At 44.6% G+C, this 15078-nt stretch overlaps 1 protein-coding gene across 6 annotated transcripts in view; it reads right to left on the bottom strand.

The window, feature by feature from the left end:
- Nucleotides 1-15078, bottom strand: part of PRR5 (proline rich 5) — a 49180-nt gene that overhangs the window by 23779 nt on the left and 10323 nt on the right. For 2 of the 6 annotated variants that reach the window (XM_077309674.1, XM_077309677.1), the window contains exons 2-3: nucleotides 12807-12938; nucleotides 7158-7413 (exon numbers count right to left, since the gene is read on the bottom strand). In XM_077309674.1, the coding sequence (XP_077165789.1) occupies nucleotides 7158-7288 (131 nt within the window). In that variant the 5' untranslated portion in view covers nucleotides 7289-7413; nucleotides 12807-12938. Of the gene's footprint in view, nucleotides 1-7157; nucleotides 7414-12806; nucleotides 12939-14387; nucleotides 14537-15078 lie in introns of all 6 variants that reach the window. The other 4 variants (XM_077309675.1, XM_077309676.1, XM_077309678.1 and 1 more) reach the window with 4 other exon arrangements.

Genomic DNA, 15078 nt, shown 5'->3' with positions numbered 1-15078 from the left:
GCCCTCCTCTGAACTGTTCCATCTGCCTATAACTTTTAAGTGTAGCACCTATAAACTGAACTATAGCAGCATTTATTATGAGGTCTAACGATTGTGGAATACAGTAGCTCTATTACTACCTAGAGCTTGGATACTATTTGGAAACTCAAATACTTTGGCCACCTCATGAGAAGGAAGGACTCCCTGGAGAAGAGCCTAATGCTGGGAGCGATTGAGGGCAAAAGAAGAGGGGGACGACAGAGAATGAGGTGGTGGATGGAGTCACTGAAGCAGTAGGTGCAAACTTAAATGGACTCCGGGGAATGGTAGAGGACAGGAAGGCCTGGAGGATCATTGTCCATGGTGTCGCGATGGGTCGGACATGACTTCGCACTTAACAACAACAACAATGCAGCCTGAACTTGCATTAATCCTTCCCCACCCCTTTTTTTTATACGCCACGTTATGGACTCAGTGTGCCATTTGTGATCATTTTCGCATGTTCTACTATCATGGTAGATATCCCTCATCTAATAACTAGTCAGGACTCTCTTTGCCCATTTGACTTGGCTGAACTTCACTGTGTTAACTTTCCAACCTATCCTTTGTACCGCCTCAGCCTGGATTACCTCACGATGTTGTTGTAGCAGGGGGATGGTGACATTCCCCACAATACTTTACAGAGCCGGTGGTCTATCTATATATATAAGAATTGTTTGATAAGAGTATAAGGAATCAACCACTGAAGAAAAATTGTGAAAACGGAGCATATCTAGAAACCGTTTTAGTTGGTCCTTAAAAAATTATCAATATATAAAATTTATTGTACCAATTGCCTTGGAAAGGTTCTGCTTTTCTCTGTTTATGTTTTGAATCTTTCTTCCTTTTTCATACTGTGACTCACAGCCTAACCTACCTCACAGGGCTCTTGTGAGGATAAAACAGAAGAGCAGAGCCGCTTTGGAACATTAGCTTTTCTGGAAAGGGCTCTAAAAGACCTTCTACTTGTCTGAAGACGTGCCTGGTGCCTTTGCCTTCTTCCCATTTCCAGTAATGTCCTCTTTGATATTCAGCTCATCCTTTAGCTCCTTACTAAGCAAACAGCTTCCTTAAATTACTTCCATTTTTTGCCATCGATTTTATTTTGTGACTGTTCCATTCGAATTTCTTTTTTTCTTTTTTAGAAATCCTGGTCTACCTTGCACTCCTTTCTCTGAGTGATTATCTAGCCATGGAACCCAATTTAGCACTAACACAAGTTCAAGCACTTATTCAAACAAACAAGAAAAGAGCAGTTCTGGGGAGCTTGGGACAGGGGTGGCGAAACTGTAGCTCTCCAGATGTCCATGGACTACAAGTACCATGAGGCCCTGCAAGCACATGCTGGCAGGAGCTCGTGAGAATTGTGGTCCATGGACATCTGGAGAGCCAGTTTGGCCACCCCTGGTATAGGATGTTGTAGGGATCCAGAGCCTCTTGTGGTGCAGAGTGGTAAGGCAGCAGACATGCAGTCTGAAGCTCTGCCCATGAGTCTGGGAGTTCAATCCCAGCAGCTGGCTCAAGGTCGACTCAGCCTTCCATCCTTCCGAGGTCGGTAAAATGAGTACCCAGCTTGCTGGGGGGTAAACGGTAATGACTGGGGAAGGCACTGGCAAACCACCCTGTATTGAGTCTGCCATGAAAACGCTAGAGGGACCCAAGGGTCAGACATGACCCGGTGCTTGCACAGGGGATACCTTTAACTTTAAGCATCCAGAAACACTTCAACCACATGCAGAGCATGAAAGCAGCATGCTCTGAGGAAGACTAGGCCAAAGCTCTGACAGATGCTTGAACCCGCCCCAAGCTATCCCACATGCAATCTGGAGAGGAGAGCTTGATTTCAGCCTACACAAATTATTAGTAAAATCCTTGGTTATCTACATTGCTACAGCTTGGTGTATCGATTAAGAGCAAAGGCCTCTAAAATAGAAAACTGGGTTTGACTCCCCACTCCCTTTCCACATGCAGCCAGCGGAGTGACCTTGGGCCAGTCACAGTTCTTACAGAGCTCTCTCAGCCTTACCTACCTCACAGGCTGCCTCTTGTGAGGAGAGGAAAGATAGGCAATTGTAAGCTACTCTGAGACTCCTTGAGGTAGTAAAAAGCAGGGTACCAAAACCCCAACTCTTATTCTATTATGTTTCTGTGTATTTCTTAAGGTCTACACAGCTTTTCTTTCCACTTGGCCCCCTCTCTCCACTCTCCCAATGCTACAGATTAATCCTTCCCCTTAGCAGCTACCTTTTAAATGGCACAGAAGACATCCATGCCCTTTGGCTACAGCGATAGGGTGAAAGTCATAAACCCCGGCACCGTAGTTATTTTATGGGCTGACTTGAGCCCCAGTTCTACCACAGACAAACGATCACCCAACAGCGACAAAAATGGTGCCTGTGTCATTTTAGCGCTATGCAAATGTAGCAAGCCTTAACGAAGCTGGGAGAGGTGTAATTAAGCTGGTGTTTGCAATTAGTTGTCTTGTGCTCGCTGATTTTAAAAAAAGGTATTTAACACTGTTATGGAGGTTCCTGAGAAAGCGACAAAGTTATAAAGTAAACATTTACATAGCTGAAACTTGGCATCGGCTTCTCTTTCACCTGACAGGTTCTTTTCAGTCTGGGATGCAGGGGGGGAATCCCTACCAAGACAAAACATGCTGGGAATGTGGAATCTTCAAGATACCACTTCCACACCCATTTCAGGAGGGGCTGAGAAATAGCACCGCATTGCCAGAGCACAGTGCAAGATTGCTAACCATCGAGTCTTTTACCTGTTCATTCAGTAGTTGACATTTTACTACCTGAAGGAGTCTCAAAGCAGCTTACAATCATCTACGCTTCCTCTCTCCACAACAGATACCCTGTGAGGTAAGCGGAGGCTGAGAGCACGCTGAGAGAACTATGACTGGCCCAAGGTCACCCAGCTGGCTGCAGGTGTTTGGGGAGGGGGTAAGACTTCAGTTATGTGTAAGGACAGAGAACCCACCTTCCACGGCAGCCATTTTCTCTAGAGGAAATCTGGAGATCTGTTGTAATTTCAAGAGATCTTCAGACCCCACTTGGAGGTTGGCAAATCTCCCTGAAGTAGTGATAGAGCTAACCATAAAATCATATCTCCTGGCTGCCAGGCAACTATTCCACAGCCAGGTTGGTGTAGTGGTTAGGAGTGCAGACTTCTAATCTGGCATGCCGGGTTCGATTCTGCGCTCCCCCACATGCAGCCAGCTGGGTGACCTTGGGCTCGCCACGGCACTGATAAAACTGTTCTGACCAAGCAGTAATATCAGGGCTCTCTCAGCCTCACCCACCCCACAGGGTGTCTGTTGTGGGGAGAGGAATGGGAAGGCGACTGTAAGCCACTTTCAGCCTCCTTCGGGTAGGGAAAAGGGGCATATAAGAACCAACTCTTCTTCTTCTACTTTTATAAATATATTAAATGAATATTACCTCATTTTGGCCAGGACAATATACGTAACACTATGCTATTTTACCCTCATAATAACAGTCTTGTGAAGTGGATTAAGTCACCAAGGTCACCCAGCTCGCTGCATGTGAAGGAACAGGGAATCACACAGGATTCTCCTCACCCACAATAACCCAAAATGTGGGGGATGGCACAGTCAGAGCTTCTCCTGGGTGGTTCCCTTTTCATCTGTTGATCTTTCCCCTAACTGGGACACCGAACTGTATTCAACAACAAAGGGAAGAAGCCAGGATCGATGACAGGTTGGGAGAAGCCATGGTGGATTCACTTCCTGCTTCTAGCAGCACAACCCATCTCTCGATTGCAGTGAAATCAGTGAAAAGGCATCTTGGGAAAGCATCCTGTCCTCCATCCTGGTCTGGGAAAGGATAGGAGCCATCTCCTGAAGCGAGCCAGGACTGCAACCTCCAAGGATTCCAGCAAGGCAAGAAATCCTGCAAGCCTCCTCCATGGGAAGAAAGCCAGCAAGGATCCTCACCCTGCCGGATAGTTTGGCAACAAAAACTATGTTCAGGGGTGATTTGTGGATTCGCTTAACTTTCCACGGCTCATGTAGAAGAAGAGGAAAAGTTGGTTCATATATGCCGCTTTTCCCTACCCGAAGGAGTCTCAAAGCGGCTTACAATCGCCTTCCTCTCCCCACAACAGACACCCTGTGAGGTGGGTGAGGCTGAGAGAGCCCTGATATTACTGCTCGGTCAGAACAGTTTGAGCAGTGCCGTAGCAAGCCCAAGGTCACCCAGCTGGTTGCATGTGGGGGAATGCAGAATCGAACCCGGCATGCCAGATTAGAAGTCCGTACTCCTCACCACTACACCAAACTGGCTCTCAAATCATGTGTCAAATCAATGAGAAACAGCCTTTGGGTAAAGCATGGATGCTTCCGTTTAGTACTTCAACAGCAGTAGCAAGCTCCAAACTACAACCGAATGTGCTTCTGTGCCACTGATTCAACCTCATCCCCCCAAATTTATGAGACACACGAAAAAAAGAAGTCTGTAACTGTAATAAAAAGAGGTAGCAGTTTTCTTACAAACATACTTGCTCCATCAGTGCAGGCAAAGGACAGATGTGACATGCCCATCTGGATGTATCTCCCTCTGTTGTACATTCATTTCAAATTTAAGGCCTACAACCTCCTGACTTGGCAGACCCTAAACCCAGGCACCTCTCGTTTTGCTTACTGCAAGTCTTTCAGGATGATGAAAATTTCTGTCAAGCGCACAAGGTCTGTTGTCGATTACGATCTACATTTATTCTATGCTGGAGCGACAACTTGTTCAAGAGAATTCCTCTCTGGCTTCCAGGAACTCCACTGGTCGTGCAACAGACGATGAAATTGCTTCTGGAGGAACTGGGGCATTCCCTGGGAAACCCGTGGACATAACAGATCAGCTGATGAACCCAGAAGCTTCTCAATTATGGTTTAATTTAAAGAGTTGGTTAACATGGGACATGCAAGTTCTTGCTCAAGAGTATTTGCTCATCGTTGCCAGTATCTGTTTCCTGTAAGCGTATGCATTTCACATGTAATCTAAATGCAAGCTCCTGTAGTCTGCAGCAGGATTTTAACTGGAGACAGAATCATGAAAAGCTGTATGAGGTCTTTCTCTGCGGTGAAGCCCTACAAATAAAGCGGACCGAACTGTATTCTGTCTGAGGTCTTTGTGTATGCCTGCCTGTCCTTCCTAAGGGGGAAATACTATGCTGTGGATGCTACATTGCACTCCAGTTTGGAACTTAGAGAGAGAGTGACAGCTCACTCATTGACCTCCCATCCTCGTGGGCAGAGCTTTCAGACTGCATGTCTGCTGCCTTAACACTGCGCCACAAGAGGCTCTATATATGGTCATAACCCCCAATAAATGTTTAACAAATTTTAAAAATATATTAAAAATTAATTAACTCCCACCCGTCCAGGGCTGTCATGAAACCCTAGTTGAGAAAGCCTCGGCTAAGCAGAGAGAGAAAGTTTTGCTTATGTACAAGCCCCATGCAGGTTCACCTCCCTCTTTCCAAAGTGGCTTCTCTACCTAACAGCAGTCTGATGTGCAGAGATCTAGCGGGTGAAGCTTTTTGACAATAGATCCGAAATGGAAAGGCTTGCCTTTTTAATCTCTGCCGCTGTCCCAAAGGATGCTGTACCTTTCAAATCCTCACGTATTAATGGGAAGAAGAATAAGAAAATCACAACAGTCCCAAGTCCTGGGATGCTTCTGTAGTAAACCATAGACAAGCCTTAGGTTGGTGACGCTGCGGAAAATCTTCCATGATGCCAACTGCAGAAAGATTAAAACTGTAGACACGCAGACAACGAGCATCAAGATGCAAGCCCATTTCAGGGTCGATCTTCCTCCAAGTTTTTACTTGCTATGACTTCCTCAGAAGAGATCTCCCTATTATCTATAACAAAGTGCTTATATAGGAAGTGGGCCAGTCTTTTAGTTTTGCCTTGATCAGGTAGAAAGCCTCCTGTTTTAACAGTAGCCTTCCAGAAGAAAAGATATAAAAGACTGGCTCACTTCCTTCCTTTAAGTTACAAATAATAGGGAGAGAACTTCTGAGGAAGACACAGTAAGAATAAACTCTGAGAAAGATCAACTGCGAAACAGGCTTACATCTAGATTCTTGTCCTCTGCTCGTCTACAGTTTTAAGTCTGCTTGTCTGCAGTTTATCACAGAAGCTTTTTGGGGCATCACAAAGCTAAGTCTTCCGTCTGTTTGTCTACAGTTTATTACAGAAACTTTTCTGCCGTATCCCAAGTCTAGGACTTTCCTCAATTTACGTTACAGAATCACAGCGACTGTTGTGATATCCTTAGTATTCTATGTTAATATTTAAGGACCATATGTAATGGAAATGTATTTATTATAAAACACACCCATTATTCACAGCAATCGTTGGTTTCTGGTCATTTACACGCCTGCACGGTATACTGGTTAAGAGTGGCGGCTTGTAATCTGGTGAGCTGGGTGTGATTCCCCCGCTCTTCCACATGCAGCCAGCTGGATGTCCTTGGGCTAGTCACAGTCCTGTTAGATCTGTTCCCACAGAGCATTTCTATCAGAGCACTCTCAACCCCACCTACCTCACAGGGTGCCTGTTGTGAGGAGAGAAAGGGAAGATAACGGTAAGCCGCTTTGAGACTCCTTTGGGCAGTGAAAAGCGGGGTATAAAAACCAACTCCTCTTCTTCTCCTGTGATCTCAGTTCATTTGTGTACCCTTCAAAACTGCCCAAAAGAAAATATTGCATCAGATGTGCTTTTCCCCCACCGCTATGACACTGTGCCAGGAAAAGCCACACCTACTGAATATCTACCTCCTGTGCCAAGATTAAAGATGTACAAGTCCTCCATACCTGCAGCACAATGAAATGTGCTGAGCTGGTAGGATACGGACAACAGAAGTGCAGGATTATTTTTGCAAATGATCCTCATGTTCATGTTCCTTGTGAACAGAAAATGGGCACAACGTGCATTTTTTCCAAACAAAAAGCATACTGCTCAGCATTCCAAAGCGCTTTATAACTTCATTAAAACACACACAGAGAGACAAATCTTAGCAGGAAACAAACACTCTGAAGCAGACACCTATTATGAGAGAATTCCAGGCAAGGGAGAAGAGGCCGGGGACGGTCGTGCAAGACCCTACCTGTTCCAGGTGGCGTTGGAGCAGGCCCGTCGCTGCTGGGATCCCCGCTCATCCAAGGCAGCCTGCTCTCTCTTGCCTAGATCACTGAGGCTGGGAGAACTCATGAACTTCAACCTGCGAAGAGTCCTCATGGTCAAATGTGTTGTTTTGCGTGCGGCAGCTAGAGAAACACCATCCTTTTTACAACACACACACACGCAGCTGGAGCAGCAGCCACCAATACGAGCGGTTCTCCGTTTGCTGTTCAAAAATGAAACTTAAGAGAAAAAAAAAAAAAGAAGAAGAAGAGAGAACCAGTCTCTACAGAACACACCTCTGCCAGCAAGAAAACAAACCTTTAATCAGATCAAGTCTGACGCTATAAATTATGGTTAATAATTTGTCCAGTTTTTTTTTTTTAAAGCTGAACTTCTCACGGAAGCTTGTCACACGTGGGGGTTGGGGACAACAAGCCAGAAAGCTGCCTGAAAGCTGCTCTCTGTCCTCGCCCAAATGAAGATCCTTGTTCTGCTCCACCTGTTCTTGCTTCCGATACTGAATTCTCACAGGCTTCTTGTCCCACCCTCTTGCAACTGGAGATGGAGCCAACAGTGGGGGAAATCTACCCACTAAACGTGACGTATGGATTTCAAAGGAAAGTTTCGAAACTACTGAGGCCTTACCACATGACAGTGCGTGTTCTCTCTCTCTCTCTCTCTCTTTCTCTCTCTCTCTCTCCTCTCTCTCCTCTCAACCACACAAATTTGCTACTTAAGAAAACCGTTTAAGCTCAAAGTAGAAAGTAAGCCATAAGCATGAGGCCAACGTGTTCCAATAAATGGCAAACCCTGGTTGCTTTCTGAAAAGCCATTTCTGAGACGATGTATTACAGCGCTGTGCCCGGGGGGAAGGGGGTCTTCCAACCCCACCGCCACTCGTAAAAGGTTTACAAGAAGGATTTCGACACATGTGAAAGCAAGCCAGAGATGGCTCATGTTCAAAGAGAGAACATGCCCCTCCCTATGACCGCAGCAAAGCAATTTGCTATTAAAATATTCAAACAAGAGTCTGACTTGTTACTCTTAAGATAAACTGTGAGTTTTCCATGCTTCCACCTACTAACCATGTAAAACTGGATTTAAGTGCTGGGTGTGGCTTGTGGCATCCTGAGAATTTCCAAGCTTACGTGTTGTTGTTGTTGTTGTTTTATTTAAAGCCCTAAGTCCTTAACAACTGTGCATTCTTTAGCCCTCCAATGCTCAAATCTCAAATGGGCAGATACCTGGCAAGAACTCAAACCCAATGCAAGCATTTAGTGAAGCAAGATCGCCTACACAAATATTTATCTTTAAACATCATTACTCTCCAAAACCTTGAGGAAGCTTCCACCGGTATTTGAAAAAGTAACAGTGAAACAATACAAACGGAATGAGCAACAGAAATACCCCAACCACACGGTGCCCCGTCAAGAACTGTAAGTCCTCCGGGGCAGGTTTGGGGAGTGGTCTCTGCTCTGGCTGCTCAGATTCTATCTACCAAATATTTCTTTCTAAACAGTCGCACAGACCAAGAGCGAGCCACAGAACCCCTGGGATCACAGCAATTGTAGTCCATGGACATCTAGAGAGCCATAGTTTGGTCACTCTGGCCATAGAACAGGCTTTCTCAACCAGGGTTTTGGGAACTGCTGCTGCTTCTTGATGGACCCAGAAGGGTTTCCTGAATGGGTGGGAATCATAGAATCATAGCGTTGAATGGGACCTCCTCCTGGGTCATCGAGTCCAACCCTCGGCACTATGCAGGACACTTACAGCCCTATCACTCATGCACTGTAACCTGCCACCTCCTTGAACCTTCACAAAATCAGCCTCTCTGTCAATTAATCTTTAATAATTAATTAATTTTAATATATTTTTTAAATTTGTTAAACATTTATCAGGTTATATGACCATATATGGCCATGTTGACGCCCCCTAAAAATGACCAATGATGGGCCTGGAGGGGGTGGGAAGGGGAGGGGCCCCAGGTGGGCGTGTACACAGCTCTGCTCCTCCACCATATTCTGCATGGTCATGCCACCTCCAGGGTTCCTCAAAGCCTGGAATGTTTCAGGGGTTTCTCAATGGTAAAATCTGCCATAAAGGGTGACCGTAGCAAAAGGGATCTCGCTGTCTAACAATCCTATTTTGAGGGGGGGACTTATACATCCTTTTTTGTGTTATTCCTGGCATGCTAATACTCAAAAGAAAAGGCTCCTTCAATTGAACTCCCCCACCCATCTGCCTTCTGGCAATTCTTACTTGTCACAAGTTGACCAGGCAAGTGTAGATTTAAAATCAGGGCAGTCATGAAAAACATTCCCCCCCCCCTTTTTTTTAACAAAGACACTTGTGAAAAAATTCTTGGTGCCCTGGATCAGCAGGACTGCGGGGTCTGCCATTATTACAGCTATCACCGACACCACAGGTAAATGGACCCAAGGATGAATGATTGGAATACAGTGATACAGTGATGAGCGATGCAGTGGATGAGCGATAGGGTTGTGAGTGTCCTGCATAGTGCAGGGGGTTGGACTAGATGACCCAGGAGGTCCCTTCCAACCCTATTATTCTATGATTCTATGAATAATGAAACCTGACAGAACAAAGCAGGGGTAGTCAAACTGCGGCCCTCCAGATGTCCATGGACTACAATTCCCAAGAGCCCCCTGCCAGCATTCGCTGGCAGGGGGCTCCTGGGAATTGTAGTCCATGGACATCTGGAGGGCCGCAGTTTGACTACCCCTGGAACAAAGTTTGAGTCCAGAGTCACCTTGAAGGCCAACGAAGTTTTTTTTTGAGGTCCAAGCTTTTGTGTGCATGCACACTTCTTCAGATGCACTGAAATGTATAAATATATATTTCATATACAGTCAATACATGGATGTGGAGGGTGAGCGGCATAATAGCATGCGGCATAATAAAGGAGTTTACCAGATGGAATAACTGGAATAACAAGCTTGGTTTCTATGGTTACCATTTGTTTGGGTTTAATTCTAGGGGGAAACAAAGCGAAGGAAATAAATACATCAAGATCGGAGATTGATGGGCAGATGCAGACTGGCTCGAAAGTACACCCACACCCACATAAATAGTGCCTGCCTTCAACAGAAGGTTGTTAGGAGAGGCAATTTCCTGATTATCCTCAAGCATGTTGATACGAAACCTTGGATTTTACTGCTAATAGCCAGAGTACAATATGCGTCTGTTTCCCAGACTAGCAAGAAATGGTAACTAGGGGTGTTCATGCGGCTAATCCAAGCCAAAAAAATACCGGTATTTTTCAGTTATTATTTAAGCTGATTACAGATCAGAGAATCTGATCAGCCAATGATACAGCTAGTTCTGAATTCTGTGGCTAGACTGCTGGTCATGGCCAGCTATTGAGAGCACATGTCTCAAATGCTACAGCAACTATACTGGCTACCAATCCACTCCTGAGCCCAACTAAAGGTATTCATCATGTCCTTTAAAACCCTTTATGGCTTGGGACTAGAGTATCTGAAGGTTTATCTTCTTCCACATGTTCAGAATAAAGATAACATGGACAGAATATGCTGAATAACTATACAGACAAGATGAAAGGATGACAAGACTCCTTCTAAGATGATTTTTTTAAAAACATGCAATTTTAGAAAGTGACGGGAAAGCTGCACTTAAAGCACTTTGGTGAAACATCAGGAGCTGAAATCAATAGAGTTGTTTCAAGCTATAGAAACTGAGTCTATCAACATATAAACAAGAATATGCCAAATATGGAAAACAAAACAGTGGCCTATAGACTGGAAATACTAACTCTACATTCCAATTCTAAACAAAGGAGATGTCAAAAACTGCAGCAAAGGTAATGTAATCACAATAATACCCTGCACCCAAACCATGTAGGGCTTTAGTTTAAAGGACAAAATGAATATCTTGCAAACAAAGTGATCCTCAGATTTTTACAATATATATGGAACAAGAAATGCCACATATTTAAGCAAGAAATCAGAAAAGACACTAGAGATCATATTGCAAATGTATGATGGTTAGTGGAGCATACAAGAAAAGTTAAGGAGAAAATCAACTTGTATTTCATAGATTACAGTAAAGCTTTGAGCTGAGTGGATCATATAAAACTGTGGGCAGTTTTTAAAGGAAGGGGTGTGCCATAGCATATCATTGTTTTGGTGCACAATCGGTACTCTGAGCAAACCGCTACTGTTAGGACAGAATATGGAAAAATGTAATGGTTTCCAATTGGCAAAGGTGTCCAGCAAGGATGTATATTATCTCTGTTCAGTCTACATCCGAGGACATATCATAAGGAAATCTGGATAAGGTTTAGATGAAGGTGAAGTGAAAGTCAGCGGGAGGAAATCCGATGTAACTTGACAGCTTTTCCCACCACTGATGCTGCAATGGGGTGCGATTCTGTGTCTAGCAAGAGAATGCTTTCCCCAAGGAGCTTTCCTAACTATAGCGACTTTTCCTGGTTCCTAGGGAAGGGATTTCCATGGCATTCAATGATGTCAAACTGGACAGAAAGAAGATACAATCAGGAAAACAGAGGTAGCATGCTGCAGAAGGTGCTGTCCAGTTCTCTGGGGCAAATAATATTTATATTGAGCAGTCAAAATCTACTCAGGATTCCCGGGCACACCCCCCGCCCATTGAACTGGCCTCAACCAGGGCCACAGCCTTTTTGGTCCTGGCCCTTGCCTGGTGGACCACTCTACACAGCAAGATTAGGTTTCTGCAGCAAATTAAGCAATCCTGCAGGGCACGTAAGACAGAGCTGTTTTGCTGAGGCCAGGAGTAACACCAGAATTTTAGCTGGCCTCTCTGCCCAGATCCACCTAATTAATCCTCATTGGAGGAATAATATTCTTACACACTGTTATCCTCCTCATTCTTGGTAAGGATATGCCGCAAGGCAATAGCAGTTTTTTGTATTTTTAGAAGTTGTATTTTTAAGTTTAAAGTAATTTTAAAGATTTTATGTTATAATTTTGTAAAACTTTTAATTGCGTGCTTTACATGTTGTAACTTGCCCAGAACCCTCGGAAAATGGAAGATTAGAAAAATAATAAATAAATCCAGGTCTGTGTTCACCCTACAAAGGTTCTTCATTCACCTAGGAGTCTGCTTTCCCAAGCAGCTGCCTACTGGGTCAGGCCAGAAACCTGGGGTTGTTTTGTACCCCACTTTTTGCTACACAAAGGAGTCTCAAAGCAGTTTACAGCCTACACTTCCTCTCCCCACAGTAGACACCCTGTGAAGCAGGTGGATCTGAAAGAGCTAAGGTAAGAGAAGATGAGAAGAAGAAGAGTTGGTTCTTACATGCTGCTTTTCTCTACCCAAAGAAGTCTCAAAGCAGCTTACACTCACCTTCCTTTCCTCTCCCCACAACAGACACCCTGTGAGGTGGATGAAGCTGAGAGAGCCCTGATATTACTGCTCAGTCAGAACAGCTTTATCAGTGCTGTGGTGAGTCCAAGATCTCCCAGCCAGCTGCATGCGAGGGAGAAGCAGGGAATCAAATCCGGCTCGCCAGATTAGAAGTCCGCACTCCTAACCACTACACCAAGCTGGCTCTCCTGCAGGCCTGTCAGAAAACCAGCCACTGTCATAACATTGGGAAACTGCTTACCTGCTCAGTGGCTCAAATAACAGGTCTGAGTAGGAACACGTGAAGACAGCAGGTATCTTCTTACACCCCAATATAGCAACCAGAGAAGGCTGAGGGTCTGGAGAAACTTAACGACCGTATGATGAGGCAATTCTGCAAGAGAAGATAGAAGTAGAAATGAGCAAAGTTTGCTTATGAATGCTTTTGACAAAACTCTGAAAACCGACTCCCACCTCTAAAGTAGAAGACTGAATAATAACTGTGACGTTACTCACACATGTGGAAAGATTTTGAGCGCTCAAACCACTTTCATAAACCTCACTGCAGGAATCCTTACAACAAGCTTGTAAAGTAAGAGCATATGATTACTCTTATATTGATGAAACGTGGGCAAGGCTGTCAGAATATTGCCTTGCCAAAGACAACAGAAAAGAGGAAGAACGGTTTTTTTATACTCCACTTTTCACTACCAAAGGAGTCCCAAAGGAGGTTATAAACACCTTTTCCTTCCTCTCCCCACAACAGACATCTTGTGAAGTAGGTGGGGCTGAGAGAGCTCCAAGAGAACTGCGCTGGCCCTAAGAGAACTATGACTGACCCAAGGTTACCTAGCTGGCTATATGTGGAGGACTGGGGAATGAAACCTGGTTCCCCAGGCTAGAGATTGCCGCTTTTTAACCACTACATCACGTTGGTTCTCAGAGTTTTTATACCCCACTTTTCACTACCTGAAGGAGTCCATAAGTGTCTTACAAATACCTTTCCCTCTCTCTTCCTTCAACAGAAACCCTGTGAGGCAGGTGGGGCTGACAGAGCTCTAAGAAAACTGCTCTGTGAGAACAAAATCTAAGGCCACCCAGCTGGAGTGAGGAATGAAACCTGGTTCTCCTGATTAACCACCAAGCTGGCTCTGAAGAAAGAGACAACAAATGTGGTTTAGAACGTTTTTGTTAGAAGGTCTTCAAGCTTTATTTGGTCTGACCTATCAAATGAGGGCAAGTTTTCATCAGTGGGATGGCAGCTAAGGATGTGCAGCTGTTTATGTTTGGGGGCTATTCTGGAAACCTTAATGGCAGTGCTGAGCTCCACAGGGGGGTGGCAATGTGTGCAGTATAAATATATATGTTCTCTAGCCCCCCCCACCCCTTCTTGAATTCGAAGCACTCCAGTGATTTAGAAGGTACAAAGTGCTCTTATACAACAACACCAGAAGTGTGATGTTGTGGTCAAAGTGCTAGACTGAAGCTTAGAAACCAAGGTTCAAGTCTCTGCTCACATTCTCTGTTAGCTGGCTATTTAAAGAAAACATTATTAAAACGATTAATCGTCTCTGGGAGACTGGACAGATGCAAATAGTTATTTTTTTCACACCCCTAAGAATACTGTTTTGCCCTGTGCAGGGGATATGAGGCCAGTAGAAGAAGAAGAGGAAGAGTTGGTTCTTATATGCTGCTTTTCTCTACCTGAAGGAGTCTCAAAGCGGCTTACAATCACCTTCCCTTTCCTCTCCCTACAACGACACCCTGTGAGGTGGGTGAGGCTGAGAGAGCCCTGATATTACTGAAGAAGAGGAGTTGGTTCTTATATGCTGCTTTTCTCTACCTGAAGGAGTCTCAAAGTGGCTTACAATTGCCTTTCCTTTCCTTTCCTCTCCCCACAACAAGCACATTTTTGGAAAATGGTCTCAGGTCTTCAGGGTAGGGTATAAAAGTCTCCAGAAGGCTCATTTCCCAGCTATGTTGCTCCAGTTCCTAAAGATAATCAGATCATGGTCTTAAATATTTTGACAGAGGCAAGAGAGAGACAGGCTTGAAAAAACTACAAGATCTGTTTGTACAAAATAATTAGATATATGAAGGACATTTGTGATTTAATGTACGGCACATACAAAGGTGCAAAGCTACATATTGTCTTTACTTAGACCAGCGGTCTGCAACCTTTCTTAATTAAAGATTTCAAAATCTGAAAATAAAAAAAGCCAGAATGTCAATTCTAGGTTTTAAAAAAATCAATTCTTTGAGTCTCTCCCCCCCCTTGAGATCACATTCGCCTATCAAAAATTCAAAGTTCCATTTCCTGCTCTTTGTTACTTTTAACTACCTCCACTCACACACATTACTCCTGCTTCTCTTAATCCCCCCAAGCAATTCTTGACAACTTTCTCCCAAAGCTTGACTAGGTCTGATTATGCACGAGAGGGATAATCCGGGCCAGAGCTCACACAGCAACCGGGCAAAGTCCTACTGATACACAACGTCGCCGTCAGCATGGCCCCCTCCTGGCCCTGACCAGC

Source organism: Paroedura picta, chromosome 14 (genome assembly GCF_049243985.1).
Source record: "Paroedura picta isolate Pp20150507F chromosome 14, Ppicta_v3.0, whole genome shotgun sequence".
Taxonomy (NCBI): domain Eukaryota; kingdom Metazoa; phylum Chordata; class Lepidosauria; order Squamata; family Gekkonidae; genus Paroedura; species Paroedura picta.
This window is presented reverse-complemented; position numbering and strand designations above follow the sequence as displayed.